General features: G+C 46.2%; 1 protein-coding gene across 1 annotated transcript in view; it reads left to right on the top strand.

The window, feature by feature from the left end:
- LOC147111453 (kelch-like protein 1) overlaps positions 1–24,201 on the top strand; it is a 474,153-nt gene that overhangs the window by 367,761 nt on the left and 82,191 nt on the right. Inside the window, exon 7 of the mRNA XM_085998465.1 lies at positions 17,490–17,714. Within this exon, the coding sequence (XP_085854591.1) occupies positions 17,490–17,714 (225 nt within the window). The remainder of the gene's footprint in view (positions 1–17,489; positions 17,715–24,201) is intronic.

Raw genomic sequence — 24,201 nt, 5'->3', positions numbered from 1 at the left:
ACCAAAGTAGACGTAGAGAAGATGTTTCCACTTGTGTGGGGAGTCCAGAACTAGGCGCCATCAATATAAGATAGTCACTAATAAATCCAACAGGGAATTCAGGAGAAACTCCTTTACCCAGAGAGTGGTGAGAATGTGGAACTCGCTACCACAGGGAGTGGTTGAAGCAACTAGCATAGGTGCATTTAAGGGGAAGTTAGATAAGTACATGATGGACAAAGCAATAGAAGGATATGCTGATAGGGTGGGAGGAGGCTCGTGTGGAGTATAAACACAGTGGACCAGTTGGGCCGAATGGCCTATTTCTTTGCTGTAAATTCTATGTAAAGAAATTGGGGGGCATCGTTAATACTGGGGGAGACTGCGACAAAACACAAGAAGACGTGAACAAACTTGCAGAGAAGGGGCAACTTAATTTCAATGTAGCAGAAACACCGGATAGTCCTGTTGGGACGAATGGCCTGTTTCAGTACTGTAAATACTATGTAATACTAGTAAATTATGGTCTGGGCAGGCATGACCCATGCACGCTGCAACTTGCTATAGGACCGATCAGTAAATCTGGGCTCTGGGTCCTATCCTGGTTTACAAAGACCATTTACTGGCTGTAGTCCCACCCCGCTCTACCTTGTAACTCAATGTGCAGCGGAAAAAAACAGTGGTTGTTTCTTGTATGATATTATCTGAATTGTGTGATCATTGACGTTATCTAAATTGCTACTTGCTCTTCAGGTAATCATTTTGCCAAGGAAACGTAGACAATGGCACAGATTGGTCGAACCACTGACCCAATTTTAATTCATGTCGTTGCCTTTTGGAAATATACTTTTTTGAACTAAAAATAATACATAGTCTGGAGTATTATTCTTAAAGACAACCTGCTGCTCTCTGGAGCTCTTCCTGGCTTCAGATAATGAAAATGATAAAAACCTAATGGTATATCTGTTACAGCTCATTTTCCCAGATGCATTGGTTGAATTCACAATTCATTTTTATGAACTGGAAAATTGCGATTTTTCATGATTTTTTTTTCCAATGTTTGTACGCCAAAATGAATTTGTTCTCTGACGATTTGCATAAAAATAGCTTTTAATACTTTAGCAAAAGCTCTGTGAATCAGGTCTAATGTTAGTTTGGAAGACTACAGCTACAGATAATACAACTAGAGAGCCCAACCGTCCCACTGCAGGCACTTCCAGGGCAATCTGAACTAGAGACGGTCATTGAACTGAACTGAAATGAACTGACAAAGTCATCCAAACAGGGTCATTTGGAGTTCATCCCAGGAGCACCCAAGTTTCCCCCAAATTAAAATTTTCTGAAATTTGCAAGCATCTGTCCAACTAAAATAATGCAAAGAGCAAAATTCACTCTTGCTTATGAATGACACTATTTTCCATATCAGAGAATAACTTTCCCCACGACTATGCCACATGATCTCCTTCGAGCAGAGACGGTTAAGAGGAGATTTGACAGAGGTGTTTAAAATCATGAAGGGTTTAGATAGAGTAAATAAAGAGAAACTGTTTCCAGTGGCTGAAGGGTCAGAGGACACGCATTTAAGGTGGTTGGCAAAAGAACCAGGGGCGACATGAAGAAACACTTTTTTACACAATGAGTGGTTAGGATTTGGAATGCACTGCCTGATCGGGCGGTGGATACAGATTCAATAGGAGCCTTCAAAAGGGAATTGGATAAATACTTGAAGGAGAAAAAATTGCAGGGATATGGGGAAAGAGCGAGGGAGTGGGACTAACGGGATTGCACTTCGAAAGAGCTGGCACAGGCTCGATGGGCCGAATGGCCTCCTTCTGTGCTATACTATTCTGTGATTCTATATGACATATGAAATTCCGGCCAACTTGGTTACAAATGAGAAATTCCACTTTTTATTCACGCCATTAAGTTGATATTAAGTCGGTAAGAGGAATTTAATCCCCTTGTCGGTGGTCAGCTGTTGCGTCCAGCCACAGCAGCTCGATATCTTTGTGGAGGAGCAATGCTGCACTGCCGAAGGTGCCGTCTTTTGGATGAGACGTTAAACCGAGGCCCCGTCTGCTCTCTCAGGTGGATGTAAAAGATCCCATGACACTATTTTGAAGAAGAGCAGGGGAGTTATCCCCGGTGTCCTGGCCAATATTTATCCCTCAATCAACATCACTAAAAACTGATTATGTGGTCATTATCACATTGCTGTTTGTTGGAGCTTGCTGTGCGCAAATTGGCTGCTGTGTTTCCTACGTTCCTACAGTGATTACACTCCAATAGTGCTTAATTGGCTGTAAAGTGCTTTGGGATGTCCTGAGGTTACGAAAGGTGCTACATAAATGCAAGTCTTTCTTAATTAAAAGACATTCCTATTCTTTTATTGGAAGATGATATATTTCAGACTCCTGAAATAACAACAGAAAATGCTGGAAATACTCAGCAGGCCAGGCAGCATCCGTGGAGAGAGAAACAGAGTTAACGTTTCAGGTCTGGGACCCTTCATCAGAACTGGAAAAAGCTGGAGATGTAACAGATATTAAGCAGGTGCAGAGACAAGGGGGGGGCGCGGTTTAGGAAGGGAGGAAGGAATTGAAAGAACATACTGTGAAAATGTTGCAAATGGGAATGGCAAAATCATACAGCATGAAAAATGGGGCAGGGATTATCTGAAATTGTTGAACTCGATATTGAATCCAGAAGGCTGTAAAGTGCCTAATCGAAAGATGAGGTGCTGTCCCTCAAGCTTACGTTGAGCTTCATTGGAACAGTGTTAAAGGCCGAGGACAGAGAGATCAGAGTGGGAGTGAAGCGAAGAATTAAAGTGACAGGCGACCGGAAGCTCGGGGTCACCCTTACGGACTGAATGGAGGTGTTCCGCAAAGCGGTTTCCCCAGTGTAGAGGTGGCCGCATCGTGAGCAGCGAACACGGTATACTAAATTGCAAGAAGTACAAGTAAATCGCTGTTTCACCTGGAAAGGGGTGTTTGGGGCCCTGGACAGTGGGAAGGGAGGAGGTAAAAGGGCATGTTTCTTTCTCCACGGATGCTGCCTGGCCTGCTGAGTCCAGCATTTTCTGTTGTTATTTCAGATTTCCAGCATCCGCAGTATTTTGCTATTGTGTTTCAGACTCCTTCCTGGCACTTTTGTACTGTGGCTCCAATTGAAAGGCGGTTTCCATTATTGAACCAAAATCTGCAGCAATGTATAAGCCATGCATAGTTAGCATGTCCAGGCTTAAGAATTAGCCCCCTATTTGAGGTATAATCACCACTGGAGAACACATGGGATACACACCATGCTCTCCTGACCTTCTGGTCGATGGACTATTAGCTTACTGTTAGTTCAATGTATACATGATAAAACTATCTTGCCAATTTTATTCACAAATTCACAGATACTGAGGGAGCTCGACAAGGTAGATGCAGAGAGGATGTTTCCCCTCGTGGGGAAATCTAGAACTCGGGGGCATAGTTTCAGAATAAAGGGTCGCCCTTTTAGAACCGAGATGAGGAGGAATTTCTTCTCTCAGAGGGTTGTAAATCTGTGGAATTCTCTGCCCCAGGGAGCTGTGGAGACTGGGTCATTAAATCCATTTAAGGTGGAGATAGACAGATGTTTGCAAGATAAGGGAGTGAAGGGTTATGGGGAGCGGGCGGGGAACTGGCTTTGAGCCCAAGATCAGCCATGATCTTATTGAATGGCGGAGCAGGCTCGAGGGGCAAGTGAACTATTCCTGCTTCTATTTTTTATGTTCTTATGTAAATTGAATTACACACTCAAGCCAAAGGGTAAATGCAAGATTTTAAAACTGCACAAAACTTAAAAAAACAATCAAAATTGGAGTCTTTCCACAAGTAAATATACTCTCTGTTAGAATGTTTCCTACAAAGCCCAATAGGCAACAGACTATGGGATAGAACAGATTTGCCTCTTTTGCACACTGTGGCCATGGGATGTTGTATGTAGCTGATGTGAATTCCCATCTCATTCACGGAGCTTGGATTCTTGTGCCAGAAGTAAAACCAACAGCTGAATCCCACAATTTTCATCCAGTCTTTAAGGTTTTCTGAAGATGATGCTGTCAATCACCCATGATCATCCAAAAGTCAATGGGTCCTTTGGATGCGCAGACGCAGTTCTGTAAATACCTCGGCATTGGGCCAAATGATGACCTCCTGAGCTGAACCGGCTGCGGTTCAGGTGTTCAATGGGAGATAACCCCATTTTAATAGGTGTGGGCGGGACCCACATCATGACTGGCACAGCTTAGGTGCCCACCTGGCCTAGGATGCTGCCAAATGTAGCCTTACAGCCCAGGTGAGGGAGATTGTTTGTTTGCCCCCCACCCCCCTCCGAAAATAGTTATTTTCAATCCCCAGTGGCTTAGAATCATAGAATCATAAAAGTTTACGGCACAGAAGGAGGCCCATCATGTCTGTGCTGGCCGAAAAAGAGCTATCCAGCCTAATCCCACTTTCCAGCTCTTGGTCCGTAGCCCTGTAGGTTACGGCACCTCAAGTGCATATCCAAGCACTTTTTTAATGTGATGAGGGTTTCTGCCTCTACCACTATTGCATTCAGTGAGTTCCAGACCCCCATCTCCCTCTGGGTGAAAAAAGTTGTCCTCAACTCCCCTCTAAACCTTTTACCAATTACTTTAAATCTCTGCCCCCTGGTTATTGACCTCTCTGCTAGGGGAAATAGGTCCTTCCTATCCACTCTATCTAGCCCCTCATAATTTTGTACACCTCAATCAAGTTTCCCCTCAGCCTCCTCTGTTCCAAAGAAAACAACCCCAGCCTATCCATTCATTCCTCATAGCTAAAATTCTCAAGCCCTGGCAACATCCTTATAAATCTCCTCTGTACCCTCTCTAGGGCAATCTCATCTTTCCTGTAATGTGGTGACCAGAACTGCATGCAGTACTCTAGCTGTGGCCTAACTAGTGTTTTATACAGTTCAAGCATATCCTCCCTGCTCTTATATTCCATGCCTCGTCTAATAAAGGAAAGTATCCTGTATGCCTTCTTAACCAGCTGATCTACCTGTCCCGCTACCTTCAGGGACATGCAATCCAATGTTCCTCTACACTTCTCAGTATCCTACATTTATTGTGTATTCTCTTGCCTTGTTAGCCCTCCCCAAATGCATTACTTCACACTTCTCTGGATTGAATTCCATTTGCCACTTATCTGCCCACCTGACCAGTCCATTGATATCTTCCTGCAGTCTACAGCCTTCTTCCTCACCATCAACCACATGGCCAATTTTTGTATCCTCTGCAAACTCCCTAATCATGCCCCCTACATTGAAGTCTAAATCATTGATGTATACCACAAAAATCAAGGGACCTAGTACTCTTCTTCTTGTGGTTCCCTTCTTGGGGAACAGTGTGAAGGGGTGGAAGGATTTGCAGGCTGACTAATAGTCTGACTGGCTGCGTTAATACTCCTTCCATGGCCATAACCATCTTTATACCAGCCAATAGAGTGGTTAGTCCTATACTGCGGGAGGGTTTTATTGGCTCCCACAGCTCATACGATGAGGGGGGCCGCCCACACCCACCGGATGCGAGTATCCTACTGGATGTCAATGCAGAATTCAAGGCGGGAGCTCTGAATCCACTCGCCAGGACTGTCTGGAGTGGGGTTTGAACCCTGCACCTTCTGTCCCAGAGACGGGAATGTTACCACTGCACCAAAGGCTCACTCCTGACCCAGTACTGAACCCTGCAGAACCCCACTGGAAACAGCTTTCCAGTCACAAAAACATCCGTTGACCATTAATCTATGATTCCTGCCACTGAGCTAATTTTGGATTCAACTTGCCACTTTACCTTGGATCCCATGGGCTTTTACTTTTCTGACTATTCTGCCATATGGGACCTTGTCAAAAGCCTTGCTAAAATCCATGTACACTACATCAAATGCACTACCCTCATTGACCCTCCTCATTACCTCCTGAAAAAGTCAATCAAGCTGGTCAGACACAACCTTCACTTAACAAATCCATGCTGACTGTGCTTGATTAATCCGTGCCTTTCTACATGTTGATTAATACTGTCCCTCAGAATTGTTTCCAATAATTTGCCCACCACCAAGGTTAGGCTGACTGGCCTGTAATTACTCAGTCTATCCCTTTCTCTCTTTTTAAACAATGGTACAATGTTAGCAGTCCTCTGGCACTACGCCTGTAGCCAGAGAGGATTGAAAATGATGGTCAGAGCCTCCGCTATTTCCTCCCTTGCTTCTCTTAACAACCTGGGATACATATCATCTGGGCCTGGTGATTTATCTACCTTCAAAGATGCTAAACCCTTAATATTTCCTCTCTCACTATGTTTATCTCATCTAATATTTCACACTCCTCCTCCTTAATTACAAGGTCTGCATCGTCCCTCATTTTTGTGAATACTGACGCAAAGTATTCATTAAGAACCATACCCACATTTTCCACCTCCACACACAAGCTTCCTTTTTGGTCTCTAATAGGCCCTACTCTTTCTTTAGTTATCCTCTTGCTCTTTATGTATTTATAAAACATCTTTGAGTTTCCCTTGAATTTACTTGCCAATATTTTTTCATGCCCTCTCTTTGCTTTCCTAATTTCCTTTTTAATTTCACCCCTACGCTTTCTATACTCCTAGGCTTTCTGCAGTACTCAGCTCTTGGTATCTAACATAAACTTCCCTTTTTTGTCTTATCCTACCCTGTATGCCCCTTGACATCTAGGGGGCTCTAGATTTGGGCGTCCCACCCTTTTTCTTTGTGGAAACATATTTACCCTGAACCCTCACTATCTCCTCCTTGAATGCCTCCCACTGCTCTGACACTGATTTACCTTCAAATAGCTGTTTCCAGTCCACTTTTGCTAAATCACATCTCAGCTCAGTAAAATTGACCTTTCCCCAGTCGAAAACATTTACTCCTGATTTATCTTTGTCCTTTTCCATAACTACACTAAATCTAATTGAATTATGATCACTAACACCAAAATGCTCTCTCAGTGATACCCCTTCCACCTGCCCAGCTTATATCCCTATAACTAAGTCCAGAACTGCCCCTCTCTTGTTGGGCTCGCTATGTACTGGCTAAAAAAGTTCTCCTGAATGCATTTTAAGAATTCTGCACCCTCTATAACTTTTACACTGATTCTATCCCAGTTAATGTTAGGGTAGTTGAAATCCCTGACTATTACTGCCCTATTGCTTTTGCATTTCTCAGAAATGTGCCTACATATTTGCTCTTCTATCTTCCTTTGACTATTTGGGGGTCTGTAGTACACTCCCAGCAATGTGATTGCCCCTTTTTGTTCTTCAGTTCAACCCATGTGGCCTCATTTGATGATCCTTCTAACATCTCATCCCTCCGCACAGCTGTAATTGTTTCTTTATTGCTCCATTTGTAATGGAGCCACATTAAATATTGAAAATAAAATATCATGTACTTAGATCTTCAGCCGAGAGGGGCCAGCTTCCATTTTAGTCAGCTGTTTTAAAACACTGTACAAAATAATGGCACAAGTGTTCAGTTGTCGCTGATGTATCTATCTAAAGCTTGGTGTTTGGACACCATTCACACCTTTGACTGCTGTGATTATCTCTCTGCCGAGGTGCGATAAATGGCAGTTGGAAAGGTTACCTGTAAACATCTGACATGATTCTCTGACTATATAAGCTGTGTCTTTATGCATTTCTCCACTTCACCTGAAGAAGGAGCAGCGCTCCGAAAGCTTGTGATTTCAAATAAAGCTGTTGGACTATAACCTGGTGTTGTGTGACTTCTTACATTTATCTGAAGCTTGACACTCTTGTGAGATTGTTACAGTCCTTTATAACTATTGTGGCTGTTTATATTGATGTCTAGTCTGTCTAATGGTAATTGTCTGATTCGCAGCCGTCTAATGGCAGGTACGTCCACCACCACCGGACGTCCCAAAATGCTTTACAGCCAATTAAGTGCTTTTGAAGTGTAGTCACTGTTGTAATGAAATGAGGAGGAATTTAGGACAGAGATGAGGAGGAATTTCTTCACCCAGAGAGTGGTGAACCTGTGGAATTCTTTACCACAGAAGGCAGTGGAGGCCAATTCATTAAATATATTCAAGAAGGAGTTGGATATATTTCTTAAGGCTAAAGGGATCAAGGGATATGGGGAGAAGGCAGGGACAGGGTACTGAATTTGGATGATCAGCCATGATCTCATTATGTGGAGATGCTGGTGTTGGACTGGGGTGGACAAATGTAAGAAGTCACACAGCACCAGGTTATAGTCCAACAGCTTTATTTGAAATCACAAGCTTTCGGAGCGCTGCTCTTTCATCAGGTGAAGTCACTTGATGAAGGAGCAGCGCTCCGAAAGCTTGTGATTTCAAATAAAGCTGTTGGACTATAACCTGGTGTTGTGTGACTTCTTACATATGATCTCATTAAGTGGCGGAGCAGGCTCGAGGGGCCGAACGGCCTACTCCTGCTCCTATCTTGTATGTTTCTATGTATTCAATCATGGTAGTCTAGAACCAATCCAGGTATCTGATCAGATGGGAGGGGAGTAAAGTTGGATTCCATGACGATCGATAGCTTTTGTTTCCTGGTGTAGGATATTTTTGTATAACCTGGTGGCCTAAAGTATTTAACTCTTGTTGCCCAACTGTGTCAGTATGACTTTGCTGTCAGCTTTTGCCCTGCGAAGACCCAGTTTGGATCCCCATGTAAGCAAATATTAACAAAATTGAACCGGTTACATGACACTCCAGTTGTTTTAAAAGCTCAGTCTGTACATAGCATATGTATAGCATCACACCAGTCAGGAACATAAGAACAGGAGTAAGCCATTCAGCCCCTTGAGCTTATTTGGCTATTCAATTAGATCACAGCTGATCTGTATCTTTATTCCATTTACCCACCTTAGTTCCGTAACCCTTAATACCCTTGCCTAACAAAAGGAATACAAGCCTAGTGTAGCAACCTGTCCTCATAGTTTAACCCTTTTAGCCCCATGTCATTCTGGTGAATCTGTGCTGCACCCCCTCCAAGGCCAATATATCCTTCCTGCGGTGTGGTGCCCAGATCATGTTTTTTACACTCTTATTTTCCCTGAACCTTCTGGGAAGTACTGAATAGCATGTACACCCCTTCACCTGAAATGGTGCATGTAATGGATTGTGAATGATTGAAGAAACAATAACAACCATCAGCCAGTAGAAAGTGTGCTTCTGACAATCTTGGTGCCTCCAATATGCACAAGTATTTCCTGCCTGTCAGATGTCATTACAACCCATTGCTTTTCTGTACATGCCACATGTTGCATGAAGGATGACTATTTTGCTGTAGAAGTCATTCTATCAAGACCAGGAACTGGCTAAAGTACACCTTTGGAATCACACCTCTTGTCCTGTTATCTGTACCTTAGTATTCCATTCGTACTTACACCCTTTTCTTTAAATCCTTTTTTTTAATAATTAAATTTCATTTTACACATTGTACTTTTTATTTGAGTTCAAATGTTACCATCTGCCATGCCAGACACCGGGGTAGATATCAGTAGGTATTGTGCCCGTTTTTCTGGTGTAAATCGGGTGCAAAAGCCTATCAATGTAACAATAGGGCAGCCTGCGCCCAATCTGCAGTATCGTCGGTCAACTACTGAAACAGGCATTAGGTCATTGAATATGTAAATGAGGGCCTTAAAGCCTGTTGAGGACCCTTTTTAGAAATTTGTCGCTCAAGAACGGGGCAGGCAGGAAACTGGAGGAAAGAACAAAAGGGAAGGTCTGTGATAGGATGGAAGGCAGGAGAGATTGAGAGACAAAAGAGATGATGGTGCAAGGCCAAAGGAGATGTTCCATCTCCAGCTTTTTCCAGTTCTGATGAAGGGTCCATCGACCTGAAACGTTAACTCTGTTTCTCGCTCCACAGGTGCTGCCTGACCTGCTGAGTATTTCCAGCATTTTCTGTTTTTATCTCTGGATTATTAGTCCAGTAAGCTGACCACTATGCTACCATTCAGGCTTATTTTATCATTTGCCTTATAACATTATAAGATACAGTACAAGGAAGATGTATTAAATGTGCGATTTAGTAAAACACTGTACCCTGGCTTTACTAAATATGTTCAATGAAAAGAATATTTTGATTGTAGTTAAATATTTGCACATAACTAATAGTGTGGTCTTGCTATTCCACCAGGTCAATAGCAGGGCTGTTTATTTGCTCTAAATTCCATTCATCATTGCATTGCTGCTGTGGTGGAAAATCATTATAATAGTCTTATTCGGAAAGCATGCTAGATATGTTATCGCTCTGTCGATTCATAATGTGATGCAAACACACGTGGAAGGGAGGAAACACTTAGGGTGTTCTGCATGTTGCAAGAACCTTTTATATTAGTGACCCTTGTTCGAACAGTGCAGGGAACTTGCTGTTAGAAAACACATAACTGAAGTCACGCACACATTCAGTGATAAGTCCTAGTCAGGAGATTCTGCGACTATATCTGAGTACTCAGACAGAACTGGCTGTGATTCACCGTTCAGGGTGCAATGAAAGAGCCAGTACAAGAGCGGTTAAGGTATAAGAATGACGGTGTGAACCCTAACAAATTAACGGCGATAACGTAGATGTGAAAATGGAACTGTTGGGCTTTGAATTACATAGCACTTAATAACAGTTTCCTGCTCGTGTCAATATTCAATTGGCCGAGAAAAGAAGGAACAAAACTCTTGGGTAACTTAGCGCCTCCGGGGGGTGCTAACGACTTACTGCCTGGGCGCGGCGATGTTAGCACCACTAGCGAGATTCACCTGGCGGTTTGCGGCGACGCTAACCACTATCGCCTGCGGCCAGAGATCATGACGTCATCCGGCGGCGCATCGCCCTGGACCAGAAATTCATTCTCGCCCCCCATACCTCAGCGCCTGCCGTTCGGAACGACAGGTAGAGGAGGCGGTTTGTACTCGGCTGAGAGCTGGAGGAGCGCTATTTAAAGGCGCGAACTTCCGGTTTGTTTAGTCGGCAAACAATGCTGCCTTGGCAGTTTAACAGAAGCAGCCGGACGTTTTGACCCATTTGACCTTTTCCTACTTGAAGGAGTTTTGCTCCTGAGAAATATTTATCAGTTTTAATTGTGTTACATTTGATACTGCAACATTTCCAACACTTAATGGGAGCTGTACTGGCACTGGACCGCGCCCTCCCAGCTTCACCGTCGGAGGCAGCGGAGGCAGAGAGAAAGATTGGAAAACGTGGCCAGAGGGAGGAGGGCCAACAGGGCTCTCAACAGGAGACTTTACCCTCCCAGGGTATTCCGGGAGCTGTTCTCCTACATTCATCACTCAGAGGAGCAGTGCCTTAGAAGGCGGCACTTCAGCAAGGCGGTGGTCACAGAGCTCTGCCACCTTCTGCAGCCAGACCTCGAGCCTCCGATCAGGACCAGGACGTCTCTCTCAGTGGCAGTGAAGGTCACAGTCACTCTCAATTTCTACACCAGCGGCTCCTTTCAGGCTTCAACAGGGGATATTACAAACATTTTGCAGTTCGCCATCCATTGCTGCATCCAGGAAGTGACAGATGCTCTGTACAGAAGGAGAAGGGAGTACACCTTGTTCCCCATGACCAGGGAGAAACAGGATGAACACTCATGTGGCTTTGCAAGATAGCGGGCATCCCCATGGTTCAGGGCACCATTGACTGCACCCATGTGGCATTGCGGACACCTCATCACAATGCTGAAGTGTTTCATAACCGCAAAGGTTACCACTCTCTGAATGTTCAGTTGGTGTGCGACCACAGACGGCTCATCCTCGCCGTCAATGCCCGCTACCCTGGCAGCAGCCACAATGCATCCATCCTGCAACAGACTGGTGTCCAGCACTGTTCCACCCACCACATGAAGCTCGCGGCTGTCTGCTCGGAGACACCCCTCCACAACCCCAATACTCCTGCTCAGCATGCATACAGTGACAGCCATACTGCCACCAGGAACCTGATCGAACAGACTATCGGGGTGCTAAAGCAACAGTTCCGCTGCCTTGACCGCTCTGGAGGAGCCCTGCAGTACTCCCCTGATCGAATCTCCATTTTCACCATCTTGTGCTGCATGCTGCACAACCTGGCCATTCTGAGGGCCCAGCCATTGCCACCAGAGATTGCAGGTCCATCTCAGGAGGAGGAGGCGGAGGAGGAGGAGGCAGCGGAGGTGTAGGAGCAGCAGCAAGGTAGGAGGGAGCCACTCAATCTTGCTTCTGCAAGGGCCGCTCATGATCGCCTCATTAGAGAGCGCTTCCAATAAATGAGATAGCACATGGCCTTTGCGTAGAACAACCACATCATTACATCCAGCTCACAGTGCCTATCACCGTGCAAGGGTCAAATGAGAAACATCACAAAATGTGTTACGTCGAAATAAAAATGTATTATTGTGCACAAATTTCTCTTATGAAACACAACCAATAATAAACAAATTTATCAACAAACACAACTGGTTCTTAGCAAACTGAACTATTTGTTACCAAACTCAACAATGGCCCAGATATTCCGATCCCTACGGGTGGGTACACGCTGTGTAACCACAAAGGCTACCACAGTACGCGTTGTGTACCCACCCGTATGGACATCGGAAATGCCAGTTTCAGGCATGCGCTGAAAACCGGCATTTCCGATCTGTTGACAGATCCTCGGGCTGCCCGGGAGAAGGGCCTCTGCGGGTGGATAGTTCCGCTTTTTGGAGACCCTCCGCCCGCAGAAAACCCTTACAATTCTTACACCTGGTAAAAGCAGGCATAAGGCCTGCTTTTACCAGGATAAGAGTTGAAAAGAGTAAAAAAACATTTTTTTCACTGATTTATCATTTAAAAATACTTTAAAAAAAGGTAAGTTTATTTTTAACCTGGTAAAAAATCTTTAAATATTTTTTCACAAATTTTAATTTTTTTTCAAAGCATTTAATTTATTGTAATTTCAAGTCATTTAAAAAATGTGATAGTTTTTTAAAAATGTATTTAAAGTTTTACTATGTTTTTGGGGTGATCTCCATTCATATATTTGACAGGTCTTCCTGTCAAGTGTATGAAGGGAGCTTCCCTTCTTTGATTGGCTCCCCATTACCCACATGATCCCAGAGACGCTGCGAACTACCTGCGCCCCTGGGATACGTGGGCCCTGCGCACTTGGAGTTTGGCGAGGCCCAGGATTGGAAGCGTCTGCGTCCCGGGAGCCCTCAGGTAAGGACGTAGATTTTTCCAGATCCTAGGCCTCCGCACACAGGAGGCCTGCATTCGGAAAAATACGGGCCAGTATATTTTTAAACACATCAAATTATTTACATACTCTCCCCCCATTTGCTAATAACGTATTATTTACTCGCCCTTCCTCAATGACTTCCCTCCACTTCGGAATTCCCCCCTCCCAACCCTACTGCTCCTCCGTAATGTGGCCCCAGTGGCTGCAGCAAGGCTGGTGGAAGGCTGCTGAGTCTGGGAACCAGAGACTGCAGATGGTCTTGCACGATGCCCTTGGCCAACTCTGGGCCTGGAAGGCCCAGCTGAATCACCTCAGCATGGGCGGCAGCAGTCTGGGCTGGCTGGGTTACAGGCTGCGGCAGGTGCAATGGCGGAGTGGCAGTGGTGGGTGCAGGAATGCTGTCATCCTGAGCGAGGACAGCATCTTCGTGCTCGGCCGACACACTGCCACTCCCCCGGGGCAGGACCTCTGCATCGAGCACAGATTGCTGGTCTACTGCGGCATCGTGAGATCCCCGGTTGAATGTGGGTGACCCAGTGATGATGGCAGCAGTCAGCGCTTACATGGCATCAATCTGAGATTGCATGAGAGCAGTCTGAGATTGGAACCACCAACCACTGACTCCATTACAGCACTAAGCTGTTGCGTTGCTTTGGCCTGTGCTGCAATAGCTGCTGCCACCTCACCCATGACAGGTGGCATGAGGTCTGGGACCCCATGGTTTCATTGCGAGGCAACCATTTTTTGCAAAGTGCCAAGGATGGGCTCGATGGCTTGCGCAGAGATGAGAGCAATGCTGGAGGCAGACTGCTCCACACTCCTAGCCGGTGCATCAAGCTCTCGGGCACCCTTGCCATTGCACCCATGAGCTCAGTGTTCATGCTCATCACCTGTGTGGTCAAGGCCTTCACATCAAGGTCCTCATCTGAGTCCTGTGCAGCAGAACTCATGCACGGACTCGCCCTCCGGGGAGATGGCCCCCGATCTTCCCTTTCCCCGTGGCGTTGCTGCAGCCCGCTGGGTCCCGGAGCTTCACTCACATCAGACTCATTTCTTAGGCTCCCCTCTAGTGACCATGTGGCCCCATTATCAGACCTCTCGCCCTTGGAAGACACAGGCAGTGAGGCTCTGGCTTGTTGTACCTCCTCCTCTCCCGCGTCGCTGCCACTGGGAGGCTGAGGGACAGGCTGGTCAGATGGTGGCTGATTGTCTGAAAGCATAAAGGCACAAGAGTGGGGTTAACATCAGGGGAGGGGGGCAGGAAGGGAGCAAGGAATGGAGATGGTGTACTTAGATGGAAAGTGGGAAGGGCTTGTGTTGTGAGGGGAAAGTGGTATGAGAGAAGAGGGCGAGGTGATGACCATACCGTTGTTGTCCCCAAGGGGGTTGACATCTCCAACTGCCACAGCGCCGATGACCTGGGCCACAATAATGCTGTGCACTCACTCCTCCAGCTGTGTGAGGGGGTGCAGCTCCGCCTGACCTCCTCCCATGCATTGCTGCTCCCTCCTGTTATGAGCAAGCTTGGCCTGCAAGAAAAAGGAAAGCGTGTGAGTGAGTGTGCAGCCATGTGTTTGGCAGATGTGCTTACCATAGTTGAATAGCTGTTAATGTATGCAACGCGTGAGATGTGGATGTGACTTTTAGTAGGTGGGTGAGTGTTGGGGATTTGGTGGTTTACACCGTCTGCACAGAGTGAAGTTGAGATGGTGACATGTACAGGGTTTTGAAGCATGTACTCACGCTGACCACCGAGTGAGCTCGTTGAACTTCTCCCGGCACTGGGTGGGAGTTCTGTGGATCACACTTCTGGCTGACACGTCCTGGGCGATCTCTCTCTGCATCCTTCTAAAGTCCTGAGGCAAAGGCCTCCTGCCAGTGTCTGGGAAAGAGCACTGCCCGTCGGCGTTCCACAGCCGTGAACAGAGCCTCCAAGGCGTGGTCGCTGAACCGGCACGCTCTCTCCCTGAGCCTCTGATCAGCCATGAGGTTTGTGGTTGATGGATTGCAGCTCCTTACAGGCCCAGGTCACAAGCAGCAATGATCAGGGTGAGGCTGTGCAGCATGATTGAACCTCCCCTTGAAGAACTGAAAGGCGCCAGTCTGTCTGAGTACTTGTAATTGACAGCGCCGAAACTTGAGTAGCGCTCTGCGGTAGCGCCTGCTCCCCGATGTTAGCGCCCAAAGAGGAGTGTGTAGCACTTGATTTAGCTCCACTTCACTCTTGGGCACTAAAACTGAATTTCTCGGTCACCGGGCGCTAAAGTTAGCGCCCCAAAATGGTCGATACCGAATTTTTCCCCCTAAAATCTTAAAGAATATTTTGAGCTTACGTGCAAGAGCATACAGAGGTTATTGTAACATCTTCAACATAAAATTAACTTTAATGACAATCCCAGGTGGGTCGGTAAGAATTATTAGCATAATATTTGCATACCATAGTTTTAAAATACATTATTTGGATCTGAAGGAGCCTTTAGGTGGGATTAATCCAAATTCATCCCTTGCATGTTGATACATTGTAAATGCGTAGACCATAGCTCTTGCTAACATAGCAGGTTATAAATAGACTGAGATAAACATTTGCACAAACGTTGACTAATTTGTGTTGAATAGTTTTCTTTTTGATGTACGATAGTCTTGTTGCTGGTTTCAACATAATGAAGGAAACACGGCCACCAGTACAAATGCAGCAATGAAGAACTTAAGCTATTCTGACACAGCTAAGTATTGCTCAGAGCAGGAACTGTTCAGCGGGAAGGGAAGCCAATTATCATTGTTTATTAGACAGCAAAGTATCTCCAGCCTGTATCACTCAGGAGGAGGCTCTCTAATGGGCTGGCTTGTTCAGTATGTTCTTTTGAACAACTGCACAGAGATGTTAACTTAGCATATTCACAAAGAGTAGCCTTGTTACTAATTACAGTAAACTCTTGTTTAAACGGCACTTAATCATCCGGCATTCTTTAATAACCGGCAAAATAGATAACCGGTAATCTTGCCGAATCGTTTTTCCGAGTCCGAGTTTCCCGCGGTGGCCGAGTTAGTTCGTGGTTTTTATTTTTTTTGTGTTTCAAATGGCCTATCTCTCTGTTATCCAGAATTTTTCGTCAACCGGCACCATCCTGGTCCCGTAGGTGCCGGATATGAAAGAGTTTACTGTACTAGAATGAGATACAGGAAACTTTGGTTTATCCGGAGGTTAACTGTCCGGAATGCTCGAGCCACCGGCAAAAATCAGGAGCCGTTTCGTTAGGTTTTTTTCTTTTCGTTGCTTTTTTTTCACCAGTCAGGCTCTGCAAGGTCTTGCTGAAGCTGTTGCTAAGCTACAGAGACGCTTGCAAGGTACGGCCAACTGTTTAGAAGCTGTTGCTAAGCAACAGGGTTTGTTGCCAGATACGGAGCTCAAAATCTCCGTATGTTTCAACATTAGCGCTGGTTTGTCCGGCAGTTTTGATGGGACGGCAACAGCTCGGTCCCGTCGGTGCCGGATAGCACAAAGTTTCCTGTATTGAGAGTATTTTCGGTTCTTCAATAGCAGTGCAACCCGTTCACTATGTATTCTGACACTATGGAATTCCAAAGGCTGGCATATTATTAAGGACATCAATGTGCAGAACATTGAAATCGAGCTGCTAACAACAACAACTTGCATTTATATAGCGCCTTTAACATCGTAAAATGTCCCAAGGCGCTGCACAGGCGCGATTATCAAACAAAATTTGACACCGAGTCAGTAAGGAGATATTAGGACCGGTGGCCAAAGGTCACAGAGGTAGGTTTTAAGAAGCATCTTAAAGGAGGAGAGCGAGGCGGAGAGGTTTAGGGAGGGAATTCCAGAGCTTGGATCCTAGGCAGCTGAAGGCACGGCCGCCAGTGGCGGAGCGATGAAGATAGGGGATGCGTAAATATGAGCAAACTTAACGAGTATTGAAAATTCAATTTTCAAATATGTAGATATTATACAGGAATGTTCATTCCATGCTGATATTTTATATCATATCTCCCCTGTTGTGCAGCTGTAAGCAAATCAATTCCAAATCATTGCTTCCTTCATTTTAAAACAGTATTAATTGAAAAATTACACGGTAATTGGGGTACTTGGTGAGATTCCAACTATCTGCACATGGAAAGATCTTGATGGATTTCAAGTGAGTTGTCCTTCCTCTGAGTTTGTTGTTATTCGGCTGCATGTGATGTATACATTCAGGATTCTAATGCACTCTTTCACGTCACAATCTTGTCACACTAATTGTCTTATCAGGTGCCACCACAATAGAAAAATATGACCTGAGAACAAATACTTGGACCCAAGCCGGAGTGATGAATGGCAGGCGGCTGCAGTTTGGCGTGGCTGTCATTGATGATAAACTTTATGTGGTCGGAGGCAGAGACGGACTGAAGACTTTAAACACTGTGGAATGTTACAACCCGAAAACAAAGACCTGGACGGTCTTGCCTCCAATGTCAATTCACAGACACGGTCTCGGTAAGCAATTTCTGGGTTTTCAACATAGGAGATTCTAAATGGGAATGTTGAAATGCTTACTGTCTGGGCCATCATGGTTAGACTGGAGAAGCTGGAGTTATTCTCCTTAGAGCAGAGAAGGTTGAGAGGAGATTTGATGGAGGTGCTTAAAATCAAGAGGGGTCTAGACAGAGTAGATAAAGAGAAGCAGTTCCCATTGGTGGAAGGGTCGAGAACCAGAGGACACAGATTCAAGGTGATTGGCAAAACAACCAAAAGCGACATGAGGAAAAACTTTTTTATGCAGCGAGTGGTTAGGATCTGTAATGCACTGCCCGAAAGTGTGGTGGAGGTAGACTCAATCATGGCTTTCAAAAGGGAATTGGATAAGTACCTGAAGGAAAAAAAAATTGCAGGGCTTACGGGGAAAGGGCGGGGGAGTGGGACTAACTGAACGGCTTTTGCAGAGGGCTCGACGGGCCGAATGGCCTCCTTCTGTGCTATAACCATTCGATGATTCTATGATAAGCTTTTTGTTTCAACAAAGCTGGATAGCTTTCATCGAGAATTCCCTCCAGCCTCCCCCCCACCCCGCCTTCTCCCACCCCCTGCAAAAAATCAATTGGTTGGTTTGCTTGCTCATATATCTAAAAATATTGATTCTTTGAAGTAAAAGGAACATTTTCATATAAAACCATTCCTTTTCCAACCCACTGCCAAATGGTTGCCATCTATTTTACTTGTAATTTGTTCATGGTTTTTAAAAAAAATGTTAATCCGATATTTCTCTTCATCAGAGTGTTGACAGTAGAATTGAGGAGCTAGTCATTTCATCACTGACAATGCCAAACTGAGCCAGACGCCTCCTTTAAATAACTCATTCCTTTATTTGAATAAACAGACAGTGTTATTTGTTTTAGACCGAAAAAGCCGAAGAACTATTCTGAGGTAAATATGAAATTCCCCGAGGAGCATTATAATTTCTGTGGCAGTCACAGAATAATTTCAGTTCTCATCAGTCTTGATTTAAGGAGAACGGGAGACGTATAAAATGAAGAGTTTAACGTCAACTCCCAATATCAGTCATGAATTCTGGGTTTTATTTGACAGCAAGATTGAATAAAACATTCTATGGTTTTGCAATATGAATATGCGAGTGGGCTAGAACCTGCTATGCAATCAAGAATGTGACATAACTGAGCATGCTTAAAAGTTTTATTATAATGGCTTTAGTCGTCTGGCTAAATCACTGCAAGTTTAATGCATCCAAAGATTCAAGAGGGAGGGGGACATTCGCCAGGAAAAATAAACATATAGGGGGAAAAATTCAGTGCCACCCCTTGTGGGGTACTAACCTCGCCAGGGCGCTAATTTTAGTGCCCCAAAAAAATGAGCGCCCCTCCGCCTGAAATTCAGTGGTAGCGCCCCAAGCAGGAGGCGGGGCACTACTGGAAGCGCTCCTCTTCTTCCTGGGGCGCTACAAGTGAATATCGTGGCGCTACGTGCAACAGGGCCACGTGTGTCGGCTCGTAGCGCTGCGGTATTGCAGGCCTCCTCCCCCTGATTTAAGGGGAGTGGCCTAGCGCTGCGCACACCGGGGCCCTGCTGGACCACCGGGGAGCAGGGGTGTCGTGAAAACAGCCCAGCACTCGAGAGGAGTGCTGGGCTGAGCGATCGTGGCCGGCACGCCGCGAAAAAAGGAGAAGGGGGCAGGTGCTGGCAGTCGGCCGAAAAAAAATAGCTGCCCGACATCTGCCCTTTGTAAGTGGTTTTCTCGGGCGCACCGAAAACACACCTCTTACTACAAGTTCTGGACGATAGGGATTACATGGAACAGATCAGACTCAGACACCCGTTTGAGCTCAACCATATTGTATTTAATAGGATTTAACAATAACAATCATAACAGTACAAAACAATACAACCCTGGCTTGTCCAACAAGCTATACCGTGCTAAATTACCACGGTCTAATAAAAGAACCCTCCCGTGAAATAAACGAACACAGGACCCCAGCACTAAAGCCCTCTAAAGTTTGGTTGGGACTTACAATCACCCCCTCACACAGCTAAGTGGTCTTGTGGATGTGTAGGCACAGGCAATATGCTCACCCCGATTGCCCAATGTCTTGCTTGCAGCTTCTTCCTGTACGTCTCGCTCCTGGTTCTGTACCGCCGACGCGGTATCGCAAGTTCCAGTTTGAGTCCAGGTCTGTTGATGAGGGATGAAGAGCAGCGCTCAGCTTCTGGCGGTGTTCCGTTGAGCTGAGCCCCACGCGGGAGACTCGCTGTAGACTGATGCCGAGGAGATGACGGAGAGAGAGAGCAGCCCCCGAACGGCTCCTGATATACCCAAAACCCATCGCCTTTTTTCCCTGCCAATACTGATCGATGTATTGACTCAGGTGATCTATCTGGACCCCCCTGTGGCCTGGAGTGGCTCATGACCTTTGAAATCGTTGTGAAAAATGATATTCCATTTCCCTGCTCCCAGGCCTGACACCTGGAGAGAAAATGAGTGCTGATTACTGGATGTCTGTCATTTCCTGAGTTGACGGCCCCCATTAGCAGGTAATGGATTTCAATTTCAAACCGAACTTGCTTAACTGGCTTATCTCCTGGAAGACAATGGCCTGGCCATGTCCTGCCTTCCACCAGTTTCGGCTGGGACTGTGCTTTATTGATGTGAGGGCATAGTGTCTCTGAGTTACCTCTCGGGGTATTGTTCCCAGTAATCATGTCAGATGGTGATGATGTCAATCGGCCTGGGTTCCCTTCCTCCCAGCCTGTCAGTGTGAGATGGCCATTTGCATATGAATGCACCTTAGTCAGGTTATCCTGGCTTGCAATCCTATTCCCTAAGCCACTCCCACAAGCTTGCCCAACAGTGCAGTTCTTGGGGTTTTAGATATAAAATATGATTCATAAAAATGTCCAGAAAGCTGGTGCTACACCTTTAAGTAGCTCCGCCGCGGCTGCAAAAGCGTCACCTGTTGGACATGTCATCCGGCAATAGGTCAGGGGACACAAGCCATGTTTGCGGCCGGGGCATGAGTGGGGCGCTGCGCACGGTGATGATGTCATCGCCGGAGGCGCTGCGCCGTGGGGTGCTGCCGGCTACCCACTGCCACTAAACTTCCGCTGAATTTCGCGGGAGGTGTTAGCAGCGCCGCGTCTGGGTGCTAGCAGGATTGCACCCTGTTAACGCCTCCAGGGGGCGCTAACGAGAAGCGCAAATCAACCCAACTTTTCCCCCATAGAAGTTTTGTTAGATTTTCAAATTCTGGTGTCTTTGGCCTAGAAATTACTATTGGTGATGCTATCACATGAGTGCTTAATAACCTTGTACCAAATTCATCTCTCTGCTGTTTAAGGAGACACTAACGAGTCTATAATAGCACCCTATTTTCAGTGCATGGCTAGAACAAGCCCACACCTTCATTTCAGAGGCTTGTTGAATTCTATATTAATTAAAGAATAATAGTGTGAAAACCTGCCATGGACATCTCTCCAATTTCTATTGTTATTTGCAGAAGGCGGAATGGTTTGCCAAGTTGCAGAAGTTACCACTTGCCAACTTGGAATATTCATGTTTTTCACCATTTAAATTGGGATTAAACCATTGAAGCACAGCAAAAAAAATAGCTTTTAAAAAAAGTCAGGGAAATAAAGGAAAAAACACGCAAGATCAATGTTTGCCGTGTCAGGAAGTATACCGTTTACACACAAGTATTCACATCAACAAGAATATCCAAGTTGCTGCAGCCAAACTCGGAAAATCCATTTTTTTATAAAGCAATTTTGAAATATTGCCGTAAATTGGTTACTGAATGACAAGGGCTGGATTCAAACTCTTCTCCAGCAAAGAAAATGTCAAATTCTCGTGGTCCCCCATCAGAGTTAACATCTCGACCATTTTCACTATCCAAGGACTTTGCAAGGACAATTTAGCAAGACAGGTCCAACAGAGTCACCATACTCCTGAAATTAGGTCGCTAATTAATCCCTCGTGGCAGGATCAGAATGGGAACCAAGAACTAAACTTTACTGCGCCTCGCTTTTTTTCCTTGTATTCCATCTGCAGCCGCACGTACCAGGTGCTACCCATCGTGATCACAGGAAACTATCGACGGGACATTGACAGTAGCAAACTCATGCAGAGGACATTTTGGAGCATGCTTTTACGTCAATGCCATGGTATGTGAGGGCTGGGAAATCCAGCGGGGATCAGCTTCCCCACTTGTCGTTAGCTGTGTGCTATTTGCCGATGAGCCAATTTAAGCTGAAGTACCGTGCGCACAGTACTGATGGGACAAAATTCAATGAGATCCTGCACCACGTGAGGGATCCTATCTAAAGGGACGGTTAATCAGAAAACCATAACTGCAATGCCTGTAATTTTCTGTCAATTGATTTAAATGGATGGCAAATTGGAAATTGCAACCTGATTTGTTGATACTCCAGTAGTTTCCCCTGGCTGGGAAGTCTAGGCCTAGGGGGCATAGTCTCAGGATAAGGGGGCGGCCATTTAAGACCGAGATGAGGAGGAATTTCTTCATAGTCATAGTGTCATAACGGCACAGAAGGAGGCCATTCGGCCCATCGAGTCCGTGCCAGCTCTCTGTAGAGCAATCCAGTCAGTCCCATTCCCCCGCTCTATCCCCATAGCCCTGCAAGTTTATTTCCCTCAAGTGCCTATCCAGTCTCCCCTTTAAAACACTGAGGCCTAGAAATTGGCCTGAGGCACCCAAGCGGCGCAAAGTTCGCCTGGGCGCTGGAATTTGCGCCGCAATCGCCGCATTAGCGATCGCCGCAAATTCAGTTGAAGTGCCCCTAGAGGGAGACGGGGCGCGGCTCGAGGCGCTCCGCGTCCCTCTTAGGGCGCTGAAAGTGAATTTCGCAGCGCTACGTGCCGCAGCGCCACACGCTGCGGCACGGCACGCTGCGGTACTGCAGGCCTTCCTCCCACTGTTAAGGGGGCGGGGCCTGCAGCAGTGCAAGTGCCAGCAAAAGAGCCCGGCACCAAGGAGAAGGGCCGGGCTCTTGTGAAACAGCCGGCAATGCCGTGGGGATGGGGGGGACCAGGAGGCCGGGGACGGAGGTGCTGGCAGGCGGCACCAAAAAAGCGGCCGCCCCGCACCTCCACCTTAACTTGCGTCTCTGCCGGTGCAGCAAGACCCCGTGAACCGGGCGCGGGTAGCGAACGGCGCTACAGCGGCGTTCGCTACCAAATATCACGATCGGGGCGCGAATGGGGCGCTGCGCACACTGATGACCTCATCGGTGGCGGCACAGCGCAAAAGGCTAACGCCACCATTAGCGCCCCTGCTGAATATCGCGGGAGGCGCGGCCAGTGGCGCTACAGCCACTGACTGCCTCTTTAGGCGCTAACAGGTGGCGCTACACACCCAGTTTCTCCCCCTGAGTGTCTCTGCTTCCACCACTTCCGTCGACAGCGAGTTCCAGGTCCTCACCACTCGCTGTGTAAAAAAGTTTTTCCTCACGTCCCCCCTGTATCTCTTGCCCAAAACCTTAAATCTGTGTCCCCTCGTCCTTGTACCATCAACTAGTGGGAACAGCCTTTCTCCGTCTAGCCTGTCCAAACCCGTCATAATCTTGTACACCTCAATCAAATCACCCCTCAACCTCCTTTGCTCTAATGAAAACAAATACAGCTTCTCCCACCTGTCCTTGTAGCTAAGATCCCCCATCCCCAGAACCATTCTGGTAAATCTCCTCTGCACCCTCTCAAGGACCTTCACATCCTTCCTAAAGTGTGGTGACCAGAACTGGAGGCAATACTCCAGTTGTGGCCTAACCAGTACTTTATAAAGGTTCAGCATGACTTCTCTACTTTTGTACTCAATACCTCTATTTATGAAACCCAAGGAAAACATAAGCCAGAGGGTTGAGTCTTTGGAATTCTCTGCCCCAGAGGGCTGTGAATGCTGAATCTTTGAGTATATTCAAGGCTGAGATAGATAGATTTTTGGACTCTAGGGGAATCAAGGGATGTGGAGATCGGGCAGAGAAAGTGGAGTTGAGTTCAATGATCAGCCATGATCTTTTTGAATGGTGGAGCAGGTTCAAGGGGCCGTATGGCCGACTCCTGCTCCTATTTCTTATGTTCTTAAGCCACCTGAGCTAGACTTTGCCAATGATGCTGGGTTTCGGAAAGCTTTCACCCAATGTGTGAGAGTTTCAGTGGCACATTCCCATCTAATTGCGTTATATATTTATAATATTCTTCTCACAATTTCCCATCCTTTATGATAGGATTGCAGTGTGCAGAGCCACCCCACATGGACTTGGCATAAAGGAAGGTTCAGTGCACATTGGCTCCTGGTCTGGCAACCCCTCGAATTTTAAAAAATTCTCATCCTTGTTTTCAAATCCCTTCATGGCCTCGCCCCTCCCTATCTCTGTAATCTCCTCCAGCCATACAACCCGCTGAGATCTCTGCACTCCTTCAATTCTGGCCTCTTGCGCATCCCTGATTTCCATTGTTGGC

Source organism: Somniosus microcephalus, chromosome 10 (genome assembly GCF_052327205.1).
Source record: "Somniosus microcephalus isolate GS21.2 chromosome 10, FLI_Smic_1.0, whole genome shotgun sequence".
In the NCBI taxonomy this organism is placed as follows: Eukaryota; Metazoa; Chordata; class Chondrichthyes; order Squaliformes; family Somniosidae; genus Somniosus; species Somniosus microcephalus.
The sequence above is the reverse complement of the archived record's forward strand: the minus strand, read 5'-3'. Positions and strand labels throughout refer to the sequence as shown.